Source organism: Vanessa cardui, chromosome 6, assembly GCF_905220365.1.
Source record: "Vanessa cardui chromosome 6, ilVanCard2.1, whole genome shotgun sequence".
Classification (NCBI taxonomy): Eukaryota; Metazoa; Arthropoda; class Insecta; order Lepidoptera; family Nymphalidae; genus Vanessa; species Vanessa cardui.
The window spans coordinates 5,417,886-5,435,240 of NC_061128.1; the positions used below are offsets into that span (position 1 = coordinate 5,417,886).

General features: G+C 33.4%; 2 protein-coding genes across 6 annotated transcripts; both read left to right on the top strand.

Annotated features, from left to right (window-relative positions):
• The first annotated feature begins 276 nt into the window (after nt 1–276).
• LOC124530204 (traB domain-containing protein-like) lies at nt 277–7,784 on the top strand. 4 transcript variants are annotated; one of them, XM_047104221.1, is made up of 11 exons: nt 277–436; nt 796–968; nt 1,604–1,699; nt 2,052–2,203; nt 2,426–2,550; nt 3,052–3,178; nt 3,760–3,899; nt 4,223–4,374; nt 5,159–5,264; nt 6,338–6,452; nt 7,280–7,784. In XM_047104221.1, the coding sequence occupies exons 2-10, from the start codon at nt 809–811 to the stop codon at nt 6,450–6,452; spliced, it is 1,173 nt and encodes a 390-aa protein (XP_046960177.1). In that variant the 5' UTR covers nt 277–436; nt 796–808; the 3' UTR covers nt 7,280–7,784. The 4 variants fall into 4 exon arrangements, with proteins under 4 accessions (XP_046960177.1, XP_046960178.1, XP_046960179.1 ...); XM_047104222.1 differs by having other exon boundaries at nt 281–463; XM_047104223.1 differs by lacking the exon at nt 277–436 and adding an exon at nt 543–678.
• Nucleotides 7,785–9,064: 1,280 nt separating this feature from the next.
• On the top strand, nt 9,065–13,692 carry LOC124530685 (traB domain-containing protein-like). 2 transcript variants are annotated; one of them, XM_047104939.1, is made up of 8 exons: nt 9,065–9,256; nt 9,338–9,489; nt 9,812–9,936; nt 10,034–10,160; nt 12,187–12,329; nt 12,415–12,572; nt 12,946–13,048; nt 13,564–13,692. In XM_047104939.1, the coding sequence occupies exons 1-8, from the start codon at nt 9,154–9,156 to the stop codon at nt 13,664–13,666; spliced, it is 1,014 nt and encodes a 337-aa protein (XP_046960895.1). In that variant the 5' UTR covers nt 9,065–9,153; the 3' UTR covers nt 13,667–13,692. The 2 variants fall into 2 exon arrangements, with proteins under 2 accessions (XP_046960895.1, XP_046960896.1); XM_047104940.1 differs by lacking the exon at nt 13,564–13,692 and adding an exon at nt 13,278–13,308.
• The last annotated feature ends 3,663 nt before the right edge of the window (nt 13,693–17,355 follow it).

The following is a 17,355-nucleotide window of genomic DNA, read 5'->3' on the forward strand; positions in this document are numbered from 1 at the left end:
TTTTGAGACTAGTTTGTTATAGTCGACATAAAATACATATAAGGTAACATGGTTAAGACATTATTAGCAGCTATCTATTGTTTATATTCTTAAAATGAATGGTTTACATTTTAACTTAGGAAATTAGAGATTTGGTATATGTTCTTCATTAAACTACCGCTACTTCTATAATCATTCCAATAAATTTCCTTGTATGTAGCGCTGATATAAAAATCTCATATTATAAAAAATTATCAAATCAACACACAACTTCAGTCAAATGTCACCTCTCAAAAGTCACAACTTATATAGTCTATGGTCGACATGTCACAGTAAATTGTAAAACTTATGTCGAAATATTAAAACTGATACATTGTTTTTTAAATTAATGCTTAAAAAAAAAGTAAAAAAAGAAACAGTTGTATTATTACCGACCTAATATTGAATAAATAAATTGGTATGCTTACTTTACTTAATATTGAAGGTGATAATGTGATACTGTATCTGATAAAAAGTATTATTTTTGTTAACCGCAAGTATTTGATTTGATCTTTTTAAATAGTTCGTATGACTTGTGGTTTTTGTACAAGTTATTTGGTTTATACTAAATAACCATTAATTAGTTTATCTCAGAAAATAAACCTCATCATATTATTTATTTTAGTTATTGTTACTACATAAATGTCGTACTTACACCACGTAAGCACTCATTTCGTCACTACTTTTACATTTTTCAGCAACCATAGTCTCTGTATTTATAAAAAATAAAATAAAATAATAATGCTTTATAACTTTTCGATGATATATATTTTGCAGCAGAAATTGTGAAATGGATTCTAATGCTGAAAGGGAACAGCTGCTTATAAACAACCCTTCAAAGCCACCAGCAGTCAAATGTGATATTGTTAATGAATGTCAAATGTTCTTAAGGGCTGAGGAAGGAGGTGGTGATGCTCCCACAGCTATGAATCAAAGCACAACAAATAGTGGTAAAACTACTTACATTTAATTGTACTCATTATTTTTCAAGACCATTATATCCACGAAAAACTAAAAATATTTTACTTAGTGTAGCCAATAGTTAACTTTTAAAAATTTTTTACTTTAAATATACAGCTTATTAGCATATGAGATTATATTAAATAAAAGCAGTTGGTAGCGAGCAAGGTTATATAGCAGGGTATTAATGTATTGCCAGTGGTTTGTATGGTTTCTTGAAGTTGTATAAGATTTAGTTGTGTCGTAGCTTTAGAACATACCTGTAACACATTTAATTGAATTATATGTGAATACAAATGGTGAAAAGGAAAAATGCTAGAAAAAGTGATTATTATTTTTATAGATTTAAATTAAACTTTTTTTTAGAGTTCAAATGTGTAGTTGTTTAATTTGCATTAGTTTCAAACCATCATACCAAAATTTACACCAAAGTTAGAATTAGTTATTGTAAAAAGATAAGAGTAAATCTTGGTAAAAATAAAATAAAATACAGAAAATCAATTTGTCATTGACTACTAGAATGGGGATTGAAACTAATCAATTTCATGTTTCATTTTTACCTTTGAAATGCGAGAGGACAATTCTTTTTTTTCTTGTTTTGTAAAGAAGGTTTATTTAATTTCAGATAGGCCTAACTTTATTACTTCTACTCCCTATCCAACGAAAGAGATAATATCTGAAGATGTTACAGCAGATCTTATAGCGGAAGGTAATGTTGAAGGTAAGAGTTTAATTACATATTCCTAAAGTCTATAATGTATTAAATTTAGTTACATTTTATTATTCATGTAGTCTATTTTTAATAATATCTACTGCCTCTACTAATTTTACAAAGATACAGATGTAATGAACTTATAACTAGTTTTATTTCATTCTTAATATATTAGATAACTAACACCTATTCACCTGTACATTCTTAACTTAGAATTTCAGTTAAGGATTATATAATTGTATCTAAAGTTGTCACATTGATGAGCAAACATGTACTTAGAGATCTAAAAATGTATTGTTATAGTATTATGTCAAATTACATAATGTATAGTTGAATATAAAAATTCATATATATTTACAAGGCAATGACCGACAATCGATTGAGGAAGAAGCTCAAAAGTCAGAAGATGCATTGCCAAGCACAGTAACAGTGTTAGATGCTCCTGACGGAGGCAAGGTGTATTTGGTAGGAACTGCTCATTTCAGTTTGGAGTCACAAGAGGATGTCTCAAAGGTCTGTTCTTAGATTTATCTTTTAGTGATATATTCATTTATTTATTTGGATTGCCAACAGATGTGAAATATGCCTTTCAGTTACTAAAATTAGCTTACAAATTAATTTAACAATATATTTCATCTTCAATGATTCTCAATTTCCATGATATATAGGTGATTTGTTAGGTTATTTGAATAAAAAATTTGATGTATGGTTTCTTTATATTTGTTATATTTTCAGGTGATACAAAAAGTATGTCCACACATAGTGATGGTAGAGTTATGTGATCAAAGAACTAATATCTTATTACTTGATGAAGAAATTATATTGCGAGAAGCTAAGAATATTAATATAGCTAAAATAAGGTATAATCATTTAACACACTAAGTTGTAAATATGATTTAAAAATGGGGCCATCTATTGAATACCTACACAATTAAGGTGCAGTATTTCTTAGTCTCACAGTGGGTGATAATAAAGCCGTTCGGTTAGGGGTCAGACATAATGTGATTAATGGTTATGTATATAGTGCATATTTTATTTCTAATTAGTTATACTTGATTAACCATTATCATTAAATAACCTGACTTTGTATCTTAAACAGATTAAGTATTATTGTTATTATTTTTTAATTGACACATATTTGTGTCTTTGTGTCTTTGTTTATATGGAATTATTATATTTTAAAATAATTGTTTTTAATGATTAATGAGATCATTATAATGAAGGTTAAACTACTAGATTTTTTTTTAACTTAACCTTGCATAGTTGGGTCTCCATTAAGGGCTGCTTTGATCGAAATTCGAATATTAGAGTTATGCAATTAAGTTACTAATTAAATTATCCAAAACGTTTTTTGCCCGTAGGGCCACAATGGCACAAAATGGAGTTTTTAATGGCCTGATGTATATTCTACTGCTGAATATGTCAGCGCACATTACGAGGGAACTTGGTATGGCTCCTGGAGGCGAGTTTCGACGTGCTATGGCAGAGGTTAATTTTTTTTTTATCATAAAACATATGTATTTTACTTCATCGCCCACGTTTATCTAATTATGAATATATATATATGAATGTAGGCCCAAGGTCAAATAATGAATCTTTCTTATTTCTACATTGTTGTCTTGTCTTGAATCTGTTAAATATATATATGTGATACTTGAGTGAAAATTCTACACATAATTAAAATATATCTTATATAACATAGTTTAGTTATAAATAAACCGTTATGCTTATATGTATTTTTTATATTCGTAAATTCAAATCGTTTTTAAAAAATACATTGATAAAAAAAGGCGTATTACTCGATACGAGATTTTGTAGATGATAAAAAAGCGTGAAATTAATACCTGTTGACTTGCAAGCAGGATATATTAATTTTAATAATTATATTAACTAACATGACTTTGTATTTTTTAAATGTTGAAAAAGAGTAACTAGGTACTGAGTTTCTTGCCGGTTCTTCTCGGTAGAATCTACTTTCCGAACCGGTGGTAGCTTCGCTTAATTGTTAATTGACGATTCAAAAGTGCTTGTAAAAGCATACTTGAATAAAGTTTATTTGATATTAACAGGCCAAGAAGATTCCAAATTGTATCGTCCAATTAGGTGATCGTTCTATCAACGTAACTTTACAAAGGGCCATATCATCTCTCTCGTGGGGACAGACGATACGATTCGTTTGGCATTTGCTCACGTCTAATCAGAATATCAGGTAACATTTTTGAACAACTACAAAAGCTACAATATTAAATTAATTTATAAAGGGTGATTTTATTTAAACATTAATGGATTTTCCATTTCTGTTTCCTTTTCAAGTATAAATTTTGATATATCTAACCACATCTATAAATACATTAACCACATTCACATAAAACTTATTTTATTATCTTTTTGAAATAAAAAAATATATATCTACTTTTTATATTATCAGTCTGAGCAAATGAAACCTATTTTTAATTTTGTTTTTTTTTTTGTTTTTTCTTTTTTTTTTTTTTTTTTTTTTTTTTTTAATGTAACATGGTTCTCGAATTCTAGTTTAGAAGAAGTGGAACGGTGTAAACAGAAGAAGATGCTTGAAGATATGCTAGAAGAAATGGCGGAGGAGTTCCCACCGCTGAAACGAGTGTTCGTCGTTGAAAGGGATATGTATCTGTGTCACTCTTTACAAGTTGCCGCTTTACAACCGCGTAAGTATTTCTTGTATTATTCCTATACGAACGCCTACGCGTTTTTGGAACGCTGTGTGGGAAGACTTAGATCTTCCTCGATAATCATTTTGTCTATTAGTGAAATCGAAATGAAAGGGAAAGGGAACATCCTTTATAAAATTGTAAAATAAAATAATTATTATATGCGTATATAAAACTTTATAGTCAGTTTCTAAAAAGTGTCCCATACTTGTGAGTACCCCCAATAGGCTATTTGGCTGGTTTTTAAAATCCATTTTATATTATTTAGTAGAGGTTAAGGAACCCAGTTAAAGTTGATTTTTTTATTTCTAGTACATATTTGCCGAAAAATATCATTAAAAATTCCATATTTAAATAACGCGCGAAAACGCTACTTGAACAATATGGCTGCAATGGGGTCGGTGACGTCACTTTGCTGTATTTTAATCTGTGGTACATATAGTAGAAAAGCAAGGTTTACAACAAAGTGACTTCATCACAAGCCCGGTCAATCAGGAGCGTATTGTGTCACGTGACAAACGTTTGAAAAAATGCATTTTTATTTATTGATTTTTGAATAAATTAAGTATTATTTTCAAGTTTCGTTATTAAATAACCATTTTTAAACTCATAATATACACTGATTACAATAATTCACAATTTATTTTTCGCATTGTCAAATAGCCAATTTCAGTTTGGGCGAATATGCCCGAGTTTAATATTAACAGCATTATTAGTAATCCTGATTTCAAGTATTTTTACTTAATACATTGAATTGCTGTATGTATGTATTTTTTCACAGGTCGGGAACCATGTAGGATAGTAGGTGTTGTTGGTATCGGTCACGTGGCCGGAATTGTAGAACATTGGGGAAAAATTGGACCTCAGGATATCACCCCGTTGATGATGTGAGTGCTAAGATAGAATTAAGTTCATACCATATCGAATGTTGAAATATCGATTTTACACATGACCTATGTGTTGTCTGGTACTAAGATTACATATGAGTTCTGAGTGCAAATAAGTTAAGTAAATTTTATAACATACCTTTTTAGAAGTCTATGGTTAGAAAAAAATAAGATGAATATATTATCTATGTTAACTAAAACCTAGATCTTAAGTTCAAGTAATGAGAGTTTGTTCGTTGGTGTTTGTATTGACTTATTGATATATTGTTTGTATTGATGTGAGTGCTAAGATATAATTAAGTTCATAATATATAGAATGTGATATATCGATTTTACACATGATTTTTATGTTGAGTGCACATAAGTTAAGTAAATTTTATAATATAACTTTTAAGAAGTCTTTAGTTAGAAAAAAAAAGAATATATTATCTACGTTAACTAAAACCAAGATCCAAGGTCAAGTACTGAGAGTTTGTTCGTTGGTGTTTGTATGGACTTAACAAATTAACTATAAAAGTTCTTTCACTATAAATCTAGTGCGAATAAACATCAAACGAACTTTAAGATCATTTGAAAACGCAGCTCATACTGAAATAAAGATATATAGTGTTGTTGTTTGGCCTTTCACTAGAAATCTAGTGCGAGTTAAAACATCAAACGAACCTTAAAAAGAGAATATATTATCTATGTTAACTAAAACCAAGATCCAAGTTCAAGTACTGAGAGTTTGTTCGTTGGTTTTTGTATTGACTTAACTAACTTTATAAGTTCTTTCACTATAAATCTAGTGTGAATATATTATCTATGTTAACTAAAACCAAGATCCAAGGTCAAGTACTGGGAGTTTGTTCATTAGTGTTTGTATTGACTTAACTAACTTTAAAAGTTTTTTCACTATAAATCAAGTGTGAAATAAAACATCAAACGAAACCATAACATCGTTTGAAAAGGTAGCTTATGCCGAAATAAAGACGTGTTGTTTTTTCCGGGTGTGAGTTTAAACATCAAATGAACCCTAACATCGTTTTGAGGTGAAAAAATATAAAACTAATGACGTGTTGTTTGTTTGGCAGCGTGCCGCCGCCGTCGCTGTCGACGCGCGCGCTGCGCGTGACGTTGCGCGCGGCGTGCGCGGGGGCGCTGCTGCTGGCCGCCTACAAGCTCGTGCCGCGCCGCTGGCTGCCCTGAGTGAGTGCTGCCATCTGCCGACCGACGCTTCTAGATGCCACTGGGGAATTCTGCAGATTTTTTTTTTTTTTTTTATGGTGTAGGTTGGCGGACGAGCATATGGGCCACCTCATGGTAAGTGGTCACCATCGCCCATAGACATTAACGCTGTAAGAATTATTAACTATTCCTTACATCGTCAATGTACCACCAACCTTGGGAACTAAGATGTTATGTCCCTTGTGCCTGTAGTTACACTGGCTCACTCACCCTTCAGACCGGAACACTGAGTACTGTTGTTTGGCGGTAGAATAACTGATGAGTGGGTGGTACCTACCCAGACGGGCTTGCACAAAGCCCTACCACCAAGTTACCGATATTTATCGGCCCGAACAGGAGTTTACACCCTCCGGATCTGCGGCCTTATCTGATCAAAGACCTATGAGTCAGTCAACTTACCCGTCTACATAATCATCATAATCATAACCATCATCACAATCATCATCATCATTGACCCCTTTCTGTTCACTGTTGGAATATAGAACTCTCCCACGGCAAACCACTAAGCTCAGTCTTCAGCTCTCTTCCTCCCTGTTCGTTGCCTTTTTTATTTATTTTTTTCAAATCGCATATGAATTAGTAATACTCATTGATATTTAATTACGACGCAACTGTAGATAAGCAAAATCTGAACATAATTCTAAAAAAAACTAAAAGTCAATATCCTGAAATATCATGGCACTTACGCCCTTTCTGTGTAAAACAATAATCACATCACATCCATAAAAATCCATTTAATCGTGCTGATTGACACTAAATTTATAATAATATAGGTAAATATTTTTCAGGGTGAAAGAACTCGCTTTTCCAAGAAACCAACGAAGTCTTCGTCAATCTATTGATACGATTAACATAGATCGGATAGTGAAATATATATTTTTATAAATAAATTATATCGTAAATGAAAACTAAAGTGAAATGAAGAAGTCAAATTGTGTTACAATTATTATTTAATGCATTTGTGGAATATGATTGTATAATTTGTATATTTGATACTAATTCAATTTGTATAAAATGTGAACAATGTTTTAAATCTTTAACAGATAATGAAATTAAATGTTAACTTATAGACATTATATGACTGTTACATTCTGTTAATATTTTGTACAAAGTGGAATTCGAAGAATTGAAGTCGCCGTTGCAAGTTCTGACCATATCAGATATAACAAAAATAATATTCATTAAAATATTTTATCCGTAGATAAATTCAATCTTTTGTTTTTTTTTTAAGTACCGTTACTAACTTAACATGCCTTTGTTGAAGTCTAAGTATTAAAAAAATAATAATTAAGACACAGATTTTTTATTGATAGACGCTGGTTACCCCTTTTATTTTAGTAGTATAAAAGTAAAGTAACAGCCTGTAAATTTCCCACTGCTGGACCTCCTCTCCCAGTAAGGAGAGGGGTTGGAAAATATTCCACCACGCTGTTCCAATGCGGGTTGGTGGAATGCACATGTGGCAGAATTTCAATGAAATTAGTCGCATACAGGTTTCCTCACGATGTTTTCCTTCACCGCCAAGCACGAGATGAATTATAAACACAAATTAAGCACATACATATAGTGGTGCTTGCCTGGGTTTGAACCCGAAATCATCGGTTCAGATGCACGCGTTCTAACCGCTGGGCCATCTCGGCCACTTTAGTAGTATAGACAACATTGAATCAATATTAAAATCATCTTATCGATATTGAACGACATGATGACTTTGTAAAGGTACCTGGCTTCGTTGTAGTTGATATTAAAATAACGCTTGCTTGTCATAACTAAACTTAAAATAGAGTTAACCAATTAAATAATTACAGAACCAAATTGTAAATATGTATATTTACAATTGGTTCGTCTAATGAAAACGTTTACAATCATATTTCTACCAATAAAATATAATTTGGAAATGATATCAAATTATATTCAGTCACTTAAAAGTTATTCATTAAAGTTGAAAATATTTAAAAATTAGATTAAAAAATAAATATTACGTTATTAAGCCAATGAAAATTACAAATATCGTACCGTCGTTTTGTATGATTTGTAAGAGCGAGATGGGTGAGGACTGAGCGCCACTTGCCCGTTCTCGCGTAATATACACGAATTGTAATGGGCTATTTGACTGGTTTTTAAAATCCTTTTTATAATTTTTAATACAGGTTAAGAAACCCAGTAAAACTTGTTTTTTTTTTTTATTTGTAGTACATATTTGCGACAACTCAAATTAAAAATTCCATATTTAAAAAGCACGCGAAAATGCTACTTGGACAATATGGCGCTGCAATGGGTTCGGTGACGTCACTTGCCTGTATTGTAATCTGTGGTACGTATAATCCACATAGTGTAAGTCACGTATTTTAAACAAATAAATTGGATTCTTAGTTTTTATTGTATCTTTTAAAACATAAACAAAACTTATCTCCCTAAAATAATTTTATAATTATCCACCCATACAATAAAATTATATTCCCTCTTATGCTAGCAAATGTCTTTATAATGTTTTGAATTGTAAATATATTTTGACTGGACATTAACGAAGATATGAAATTTAAAAATAATAAATTGACAATTAACATGATAGATAAAGTAGTCGATCTATTTTAGCACAAATTTTAGGTAACAATGTGTAGATTAAAGTCAAAATTTTCGTGTTGTTAAATATACAATTAAAATGAAAAAAACAGTATGTACCGTTTTAAAGAAAATTTTGTGTCCAAGAATTCAATACAACTTTGCTCATGTAAAAACGTTACATCACACAACAAACAACAATTGTTCGTATTTTTGTCTTGATGTTATATTTTGTACGAATAACAAATAATCACCGGACATCAATTATTATCTCCTAATTTTAGATACAAACTTATTTCTATCAAGAGGTTTTGGAAGTGTAGTTGGTTCTGATCTTCCGTCCTCAGCGACTTTACTACAAAACAATAACGAAGCAAAGGTTGTTTTGCTGGGAACTGTTCATTTTAGTAAGCAATCAGTGGAGGATGTTTCGACGGTATGTTAGAATTTCATGACTATTGTTAGTTTCATAGTTTAAAGAAGAAAAGGTAACATTATAAGGTTTGCAAACAATATCTAAATAAAAAATATTGAGAAACGTTACAACGGTGCCAACAGGTGATATAATTATAAAAATCTTTTTTATATATCAATGGGCACCGATTCATAATTATTTTTAATATTAGGTAAAATTAATATCAAATGTGAGAACTTGAGAATTTGACATTATTAAAAATAATATTATAATAATAGGTACGTTTAGGAATAAGAGCAAAATACAAATTTATTTTTCATAATATGCTTTTGTTTTGTAACAGATAGTTAAAGTTTTACAACCAAATGCAATTCTAATAGAGCTATGTCGGCAAAGAGTTTCTCTCTTGGAGTTAGATGACAAAAAATTTTTAGAAGATGCAAAAAATTTGGACACACAGAAAATAAAGTAAGGAATTAACAATTTTATTTAGAAACACTTTTTTTATGTTTGATATAATAATATGATATGCAATGTTTCTGGAATAAGTATTATTTCTTATTAGGCAGGCTGTAAAGGGTCAGGGCTTGGTTTCTGGAATGCTTCACGCGATGCTACTCAAAACGTACGCGGATATTGCTAAGGAGTTAGGCGTTGCACCGGGTGGAGAATTCAGAAGAGCTTATCAAGAGGTAATTGTTGAAAAAATTATAAAAATACACCATCCTTTACGAAAATGCACATACCTCAGTGGCGGATTTACAAATTTGCCGCTAGTAGGCTATTCGATTTTTAAAATTTATGATTGGTTTTCTATTGTCCTCATCCCATCGGCTTTTTCCCCTTATTACCTAGTATGATTATGAACTAGGTGATATTTCTGTCAGTTACTAGCAGGGCCGCCGTAAGCGGGTGTGCGTGCACAGCACGCGGGCGGCACGTCCAGGGGGCGGCAAATTGAGCAATACATCACGTACCTAATTCAAGTCATTATTATAATACCCACGAATCCTTAAGTAAAATAAATTATTCAAAGCATGGAAAATATTGTACTGAGTGAAGTTCGTCTTGAAAGTCCGTCGTCTGTTATCCTATGAAAAACAGTACTGTCGAAGTCAGGAGAATCCCCTTTAAGCTTCCTTCTCAATTGGTAGACTAGGTATCAGTTACTTTTGTAGTAGGGCGTTGCCGTAGGGCGGCTTGAAGGGTATCGCGCCGTCAGTTATATTGGTGGTACCTGGAAATAGCAGAGCTACGGGTGACGTCGAACCGGGTGCAGAGGTCATACGTTCGCTGTCGCAGGCGCAACGGGCTCAAAGCAAACTTAGAGGGACAGCTGAAGGCCGCACATCACCAATTGAAAAAGGCTTTAGAAAAGACGATAAGTTGTAAGTTGATAAGTAAACAGAGAGCAAAAGAAGAGCTTTTAATGGGCTCAAACAGGGTCCCAGGCGCCCCTATCGTGGTTTACGAGGGAAGTTCCGGACACACGGCGCTTCTGTTACGGAATCGCTACCGCCATATCTTCTGCGACTGGTCGGCGAGCTATTTTCGGGAAACAGAGCGTATCACTCAACTATCGATGCCCTAAAAGACCCTAAAGACCCGGACAACGGAGGAGGAGGTGGCCCAAGGGAACGTAGTCCTAGCGGTATAACCAAACGTGGCGAACGTCTTCAATAGTCTACCTTTCTTATTTTTTACTTTAATTTACAAGATCCACTCCAAAGGCTCCTGCGGGCACTGACTTTGCCAGGGATGGTAGTATTGTCCTACGCTGACGACGCCCTCATCACGGCGACGGGGCGAACCTTACAGAAGGCGGCCCTAGGTCTAGGTGAGGTAGGAGTGTCGCTCACGGTGGATCAAATCGAGATTCTGGGCTTGAGGGTCTCTATAACTAAAACGGAGGCCCTCCTAATCCACGGTCCACGCTAAGGTCCCCTCGAGGAGCGTCTATCGCCCTCCAGGAGCCTCGGACAACATTTTGTCCAACTCATTTTGAAGCTCATCAATGCCAACGAAGGAGAACCGGAAACACCTTGCCTGCGTGCGCTCTATGGCATTGTATAGTGCATCCATTTGGGTGGACTCCCTCAATGCTGGTAACAAGCCTCTCATCTTACGGGAGCGTGGGAACGGTGCTGGTTACTCGCTTAGCCGAAGAAGACTGGGAGAAGGTGACTTCGCTATGGACATCTTCACCTCCCGCCATAAGTGTACCGGGGTTAGGGGTCTCTGTACTCTGAGAAATCCCTAGGAAGTGGAGTCCTACAGAGGTGAGCCTTCGGTCAGGACGTCACAAACGATCTCGTGACGTCCCTCGAAAAGACGGAGTGGGAGGATACCGCTGGTTTTTTTATGGTTATTCCCCCCGCCCCCGCGTTTTGCAGCAAAAAAGGGCGGCATAATAAGTATTGCACGCGGGCGACAAAACAGCTAGCGGCGGGCCTGGTTACTAGATTATTTTTGCAACCCATTATGTAGTGACGACTATAATATGGATTACGGACGCAATGTGTAAAATTTTTTATTACTGTAAGATAAAGACAATTCGGGCTAAATTTGTCACCCCTCTAAATCTGCCGCCCTAGGCTTCAGCCTACTTAGCCTATTTGTAAATCCACCACCTTTTTACTAAGGATGATTAAATATTTTTAAACCGTTAAAGATTTATCTACTGGATACTATTGTTATATTCGCTATTTCTAATTTTAGATGAAAAAAATACCCGGCTGCAAACTATTTCTCGGAGACCGTCCAATACAAATAACAATAGCTAGAGCTTTTCAATCTTTAAGTGTTCTAGAAGTAGGACAAGTTCTTTATCATCTCACGACGGCAAATCCTAAGCCATTGAAGTATGTTTCTTTTAACGATTGTAGAGTAGTGACGGTTTGAAGTTAATTTAACGTAATCAATAATTTTGATGTCCAAATATTTTAGTAAAAACCAATTGGAAAAGTATAAAGATAAAGACTACGTGCAGGAACAATTTCGGGAGATTACGAGAGAAGTCCCAGCTTTTAAAAAAATATTCCATGTATTCGTTGATGAGCGCGATAAGTGTCTTGCGTTTTCGTTGCAAGAATGTGTTCGTGCAGGTATCCTCTCATAATTATTCTAAAAAAAAAACTGTAGATAATGTATGATATTTGAAATTGGATTTTTGGATTTTTTTTATTTACATTATTTAAAAGTATGAATATAACAATAAGTGTAAACAATAGAACTAAGAATTAAAAAGGAAAGCATAAAACTTTAACTATACAACGCGCTCGACCACATGTGAGAAATTAAAAAAAAAATGTTCAAATGTTCGCATCAAAATCCATATATGTTTACACGCTTTCTACCTATCGATACTGTATACTTTAACAAAATGAACCATAAGATTGATCGTGTCGATTTCGGTCCTGTGTCAATTAAATCAAAACAAAATATAATTATGAATTGTCATAGAGATTATATTTACAGTTCAAAATCCACGTGTACTGGCCGTCGTGGGTATGGGTCATGTTGACGGTATATCAAAATATTATGGCAAAATGAAGCAAGAGGATATAGTTCCGTTGTTATTGTGAGTTAAAAAGTATTTAAAATAACTGGTAAAGATTTTTTTTAAATAACAACTTAATGGAAGTCATAATTTTAAAATTATCTGCTACTGATGATACTGCTAAGAACTGAATTTTTTTTTAATTTGTCTATTATATATTAGTGATGCATAATAATATTATTTAGGCATCATTCATTTATATCAGTCGTAAAGTCTGAAATAAATTAAAGATTTTTTTATTTATTTCCAGCAAGTAACTTGTTTGATCTACAAATCTGTAAGGTGAGATAATTTGAATATTTACTGCCTACATGATATTATTATAAAAAAAGAACCGTTTAATCAATTTTTTAGAGAAAGTAATCACGTACTTTGCTTTTTGAAAAAAGGATTGATTTCTATTACATACTCTTAATTCGAGACTTTTTTTTTATAAAAAAGCGGTTAACTTTGTTATTATTTTATAATACTTTACTTTTTGTAGTAAATATATCAAAACAAAGGACTCTCATTAAAACGACGCACTTTTTTTTCAGCATTCCCCCACGCCCGTTATACGCTGTCTTGTTAGGTAAAGCGATTAAGTTCACGTTTTATTTTTTGATATTTTCTATCGTATATCGATTTTTTTTTGGTTAACAGAAATACATTTATAAGGATATTTTTTATGTTATTTTATTTCTATTAAAAGATCTAGGTATTAACCACTTATAAAAAATAAAAAAAAAATAAAAAAAAAATAAAAAAGCCTTATATTTCTTGCATTCTATAGTTCATTAACAGTGTGAATGCAAAATAAATTAACAATCAAAATAAATTAAATTAAAATTAAACTAAATTAAACAAAAATGATGTGATTCTGATGATGTAAACAAATAATTAAATTAGATTATAATATAAATTCATAACAATTTTTGTAATTTCATTCAATTGATTATAAATACAATTAATTAGTTATTGATTTGATATGAAGTTAATATTGTAATTGATATTATATAATATATAATCCAATTAAAATAATTTATATTAACATTATTATTATTATTGTTTTTTATTTGCAAGAACCCTCTCCATGAGAGGTAAAGGCCTCCTCCAGAGAGGACCAGTGCTCTCTATTTTCGGCCACTCGAAGCCAATGAGTACCGGCTACTTTTATTATGTCGTCTACCCAGCGTGCATTTGGTCTTCCTCTCCTTCTCTGTCCTAATGGGCCTGCCCATTGAGTTGTCTCTCTTGTCCATCGATTATCGCTTAGCCTCGCTACGTGTCCAGCCCATCGCCATTTGAGCTTTTGTGAGTAATTAAGAGCGTCGATGGCTTGAGTTTTCTGTCTTATATAAGTGTGGCGGATCTTTTGAATTTTTCTTATTTTCAGAATGCTCCTCTCCATACTCCTTTGGCTGGATATAATTTTATTTTTTACTTTCCTGGTAAATTTCCATGTTTGGCAGGCATATGTTAATGAGGGTAGTAGGCAGGTATTCATGACTTTCGTTTTCATTCGTATAGCCATATTACTTTTGAGTATTTCTTTGAGGCTCCAAAACTTTTTCCATGTGATGTTGACTCTTCTCTCTACTTCTTGTTCGTTATTTTCTTGATTAAATGAAATTTGCTTTCCCAGGTAGATGTAAGCGCTTACATATGTTAGGGGTGAGTTTTCCAGGTATATTGGTATTTCTATATGGTTCGTCATGACATTAGTTTTTGTAAGGTTGATTTCCAAGCCCACTTTACCACTTTCTTCGTATAAAGCGTTTAACATTATTTGTAGTTGGTTTGCATTTTCTGAGAGTAGGACTATGTCGTCGGCAAATCTCAAATGACTCAGGTAACGTCCTTTTATATTTATGCCTACCTTTTCCCAATTTAGTTTTCCGATGATGGCTTGTAACACCGCTATGAAGATAGTAGGCGAGAGTGGGTCTCCCTGCCTTACGCCTCTACTTATTTGTATGGGTGGTCCTATAGTCTCTAGCTTCACTCTACTAGTACTGTTATCGTAAATATTTTTTATTACCTTTATGTAGTCTAGTGGTACTTCTTGTGAGAGTAGAGTGTCCCATATTGATGAATGGGACAGAGAGTCAAATGCCTTTTTGTAGTCGATAAATGCAAAATAGAGTGGTCTTTTGAATTCTTGGTATTTTTCTATCAGCATTTCTAGCGAGTGTATGTGATCCACTGTTGAAAAACTTCGTCTAAAGCCGGCCTGTTCTATAGGTTGGTATTTATCTGTCATTTCTTTTATTCTTTTTTCGATTAATGAGGAGAACAATTTATATAGTGAAGGTAAAAGGCTTATCGGTCTGTAATTATTTATGTTGTTAGGGTCTCCTTTTTTGTACAGCAATATAATGTTTGACTCTGACCATTGACGAGGTGTGCTTGAGCTGTTTAGTATCTGATTAAACAGTAGAGTTAGTGGTTTTGCTAGATATTCACATCCAGTTGTTATGATTTCATTAGCGATTCCGTCGGGGCCTGGGCTTTTCTCCGTTTTTAGTGTTTTAATCCCTTTAATAACTTCAGAATCTTCGATGTTTGCTCTTGGCTCTCCTCTGTTTGTGTCTGGTAAATCATATGCATATTGACTCGATGCTGTATATAGTTTCATATAGAACTTTGTTGCTATGTTCAGTATTTCTTTTCTATTTTGGGTATTTTTTGTTTCGTTTTTCAACTCTTCAATCCATAGTTTGTGCGTTCTTAGTTCTTTGTATGCCTTCTTGACGCTGTTCGTAGTATTAAGATGTTTTTCGAAGATTCTAGTGCGGTATGCCTTGTAGTCTAAGTAGATACATTTACTAATGAGTTTGTAGAGTGCCTTTAGTTCGTTTTTCGTGGCTCTTGATTTTGGTTTTGTCTTTTGTAATTCTTGTCTTCTGTAAATTAACGTTTTTGTGCGTGCTGATAATGCCTGGTTTTCCACTGGAGTTATACTGGGTGAAATCTTGTAAGCTTTTTTTAGGCTGGTGTCTATTGCTTTTATAATATTGTCGTAGTGAATTTGAACAGTGTCTTCGTTCCTCCAGTTCTTGAGTAGGTTTGTTATGCAACTATTCAACGCTTGTTTGTAGGCTTGTACTTCTTCTTCGTTTTTTAATTGGGATCTGGGGCATTGGCCAAATTTACACCGACTTTTTGCTATGGGAAGAATGTTTAGAGTCGCTCTCACAGGTCTGTGATCCGAGGGGTAAGTGATGTTTAAAATCTGTATATTGCATATGTTTTTATGTAGAGTTGTCAAGATGTAGTCTATTTCGTTTTTTATTATGCCATTAGGAGATCTCCAGGTCCATCTTTGTTTGCTATTTTTTTTGAAAAAGGTGTTCATGATATACAGATTATTCTCGTGTGCAAAATCAATGAGTCTACCTCCTCTGCAGTTTCTGTCTCCGTATCCATGGTTGCCGGTAGAGACTTCGTTAGGATCGGTTTGTCCTATTTTGGCGTTAAAATCTCCCATGACTATAATATTGTTATCTGAGAGTTTTATAGCTTTGTCGACAGTACTGTAGAAAAATTCCAGCTCCTCGTCGCTCGATGCCTCCGTTGGAGCGTAAACTTGAATAATGCTTAATTCTAAGTTATTGATATTCATCCTTAACAACGCTACTCTTTCTGATAGTCCTGAGAAGCTTATGATGTATCGTTTTAGATATTTTTTGACAATAAATCCTACTCCGTACAATCCAGGCGTTTCTCCAATGTAATATAAAATAAACTCGCCGTGTTCTTCAATTTTATTTCCGAGTTTTCTAATTTCTGATAGACCAATAATGTCAAACTTTATATTTTTCAAGCTCTCTGATAGTTCCAAAAGTCGAGAGTATGTCGACATAGTTTTAACATTGTATGTTATAATGTATAAGGTATTCTGATGACCGTTTATTGTGCTGTTTGTTTTTGTTATCTCTGGAGGGTTTTGGTCGTGATCTTCCTCGGTGACCAACCGGCTTGGAAGATGTTTTTTATTCATTGTTTGTGTATTTGTCGTGCTGTTCATGTGAGAGGGGGGCGGTAATTGCTATAGTGTTATGGTTTTATTTATTTGTTCGTTTGATGGGTTTCCAGGGTTTTTGTTGTATAGATAATTAAGTATTCCTGGTTTAACTACTCCTTCTGATGAATTTGACGGTCTATGTAGTCCTTGTTTTGTCTGAATTTTGTTCTTTTTATTTACTTGTGTGACTTGTATAGTGCCTGTAGGATCCTTTTCACCCGGCGATGTTGGTAGGGTTCTTTTCTTATTGCCTGATGCATCTGCGTTACTACTGCGTATTATTAATTTATCATACCTGATAGTGGCATAATTTCCTTTCTCT

Bases quoted from the DNA above. Each gene is read 5' to 3' on its own strand.
- LOC124530204 (XM_047104221.1), top strand. From the start codon at position 809: ATGGATTCTAATGCTGAAAGGGAACAGCTGCTTATAAACAACCCTTCA. The intron at 1,700-2,051 runs GTAAGAGTTTAA...TATATTTACAAG, and splicing joins AGCGGAAGGTAATGTTGAAG to GCAATGACCGACAATCGATT. The intron at 2,204-2,425 runs GTCTGTTCTTAG...TTATATTTTCAG, and splicing joins CACAAGAGGATGTCTCAAAG to GTGATACAAAAAGTATGTCC.
- LOC124530685 (XM_047104939.1), top strand. From the start codon at position 9,154: ATGAAAAAAACAGTATGTACCGTTTTAAAGAAAATTTTGTGTCCAAGA. The intron at 9,257-9,337 runs GTTCGTATTTTT...TCCTAATTTTAG, and splicing joins TCACACAACAAACAACAATT to ATACAAACTTATTTCTATCA. The intron at 9,490-9,811 runs GTATGTTAGAAT...GTTTTGTAACAG, and splicing joins CAGTGGAGGATGTTTCGACG to ATAGTTAAAGTTTTACAACC.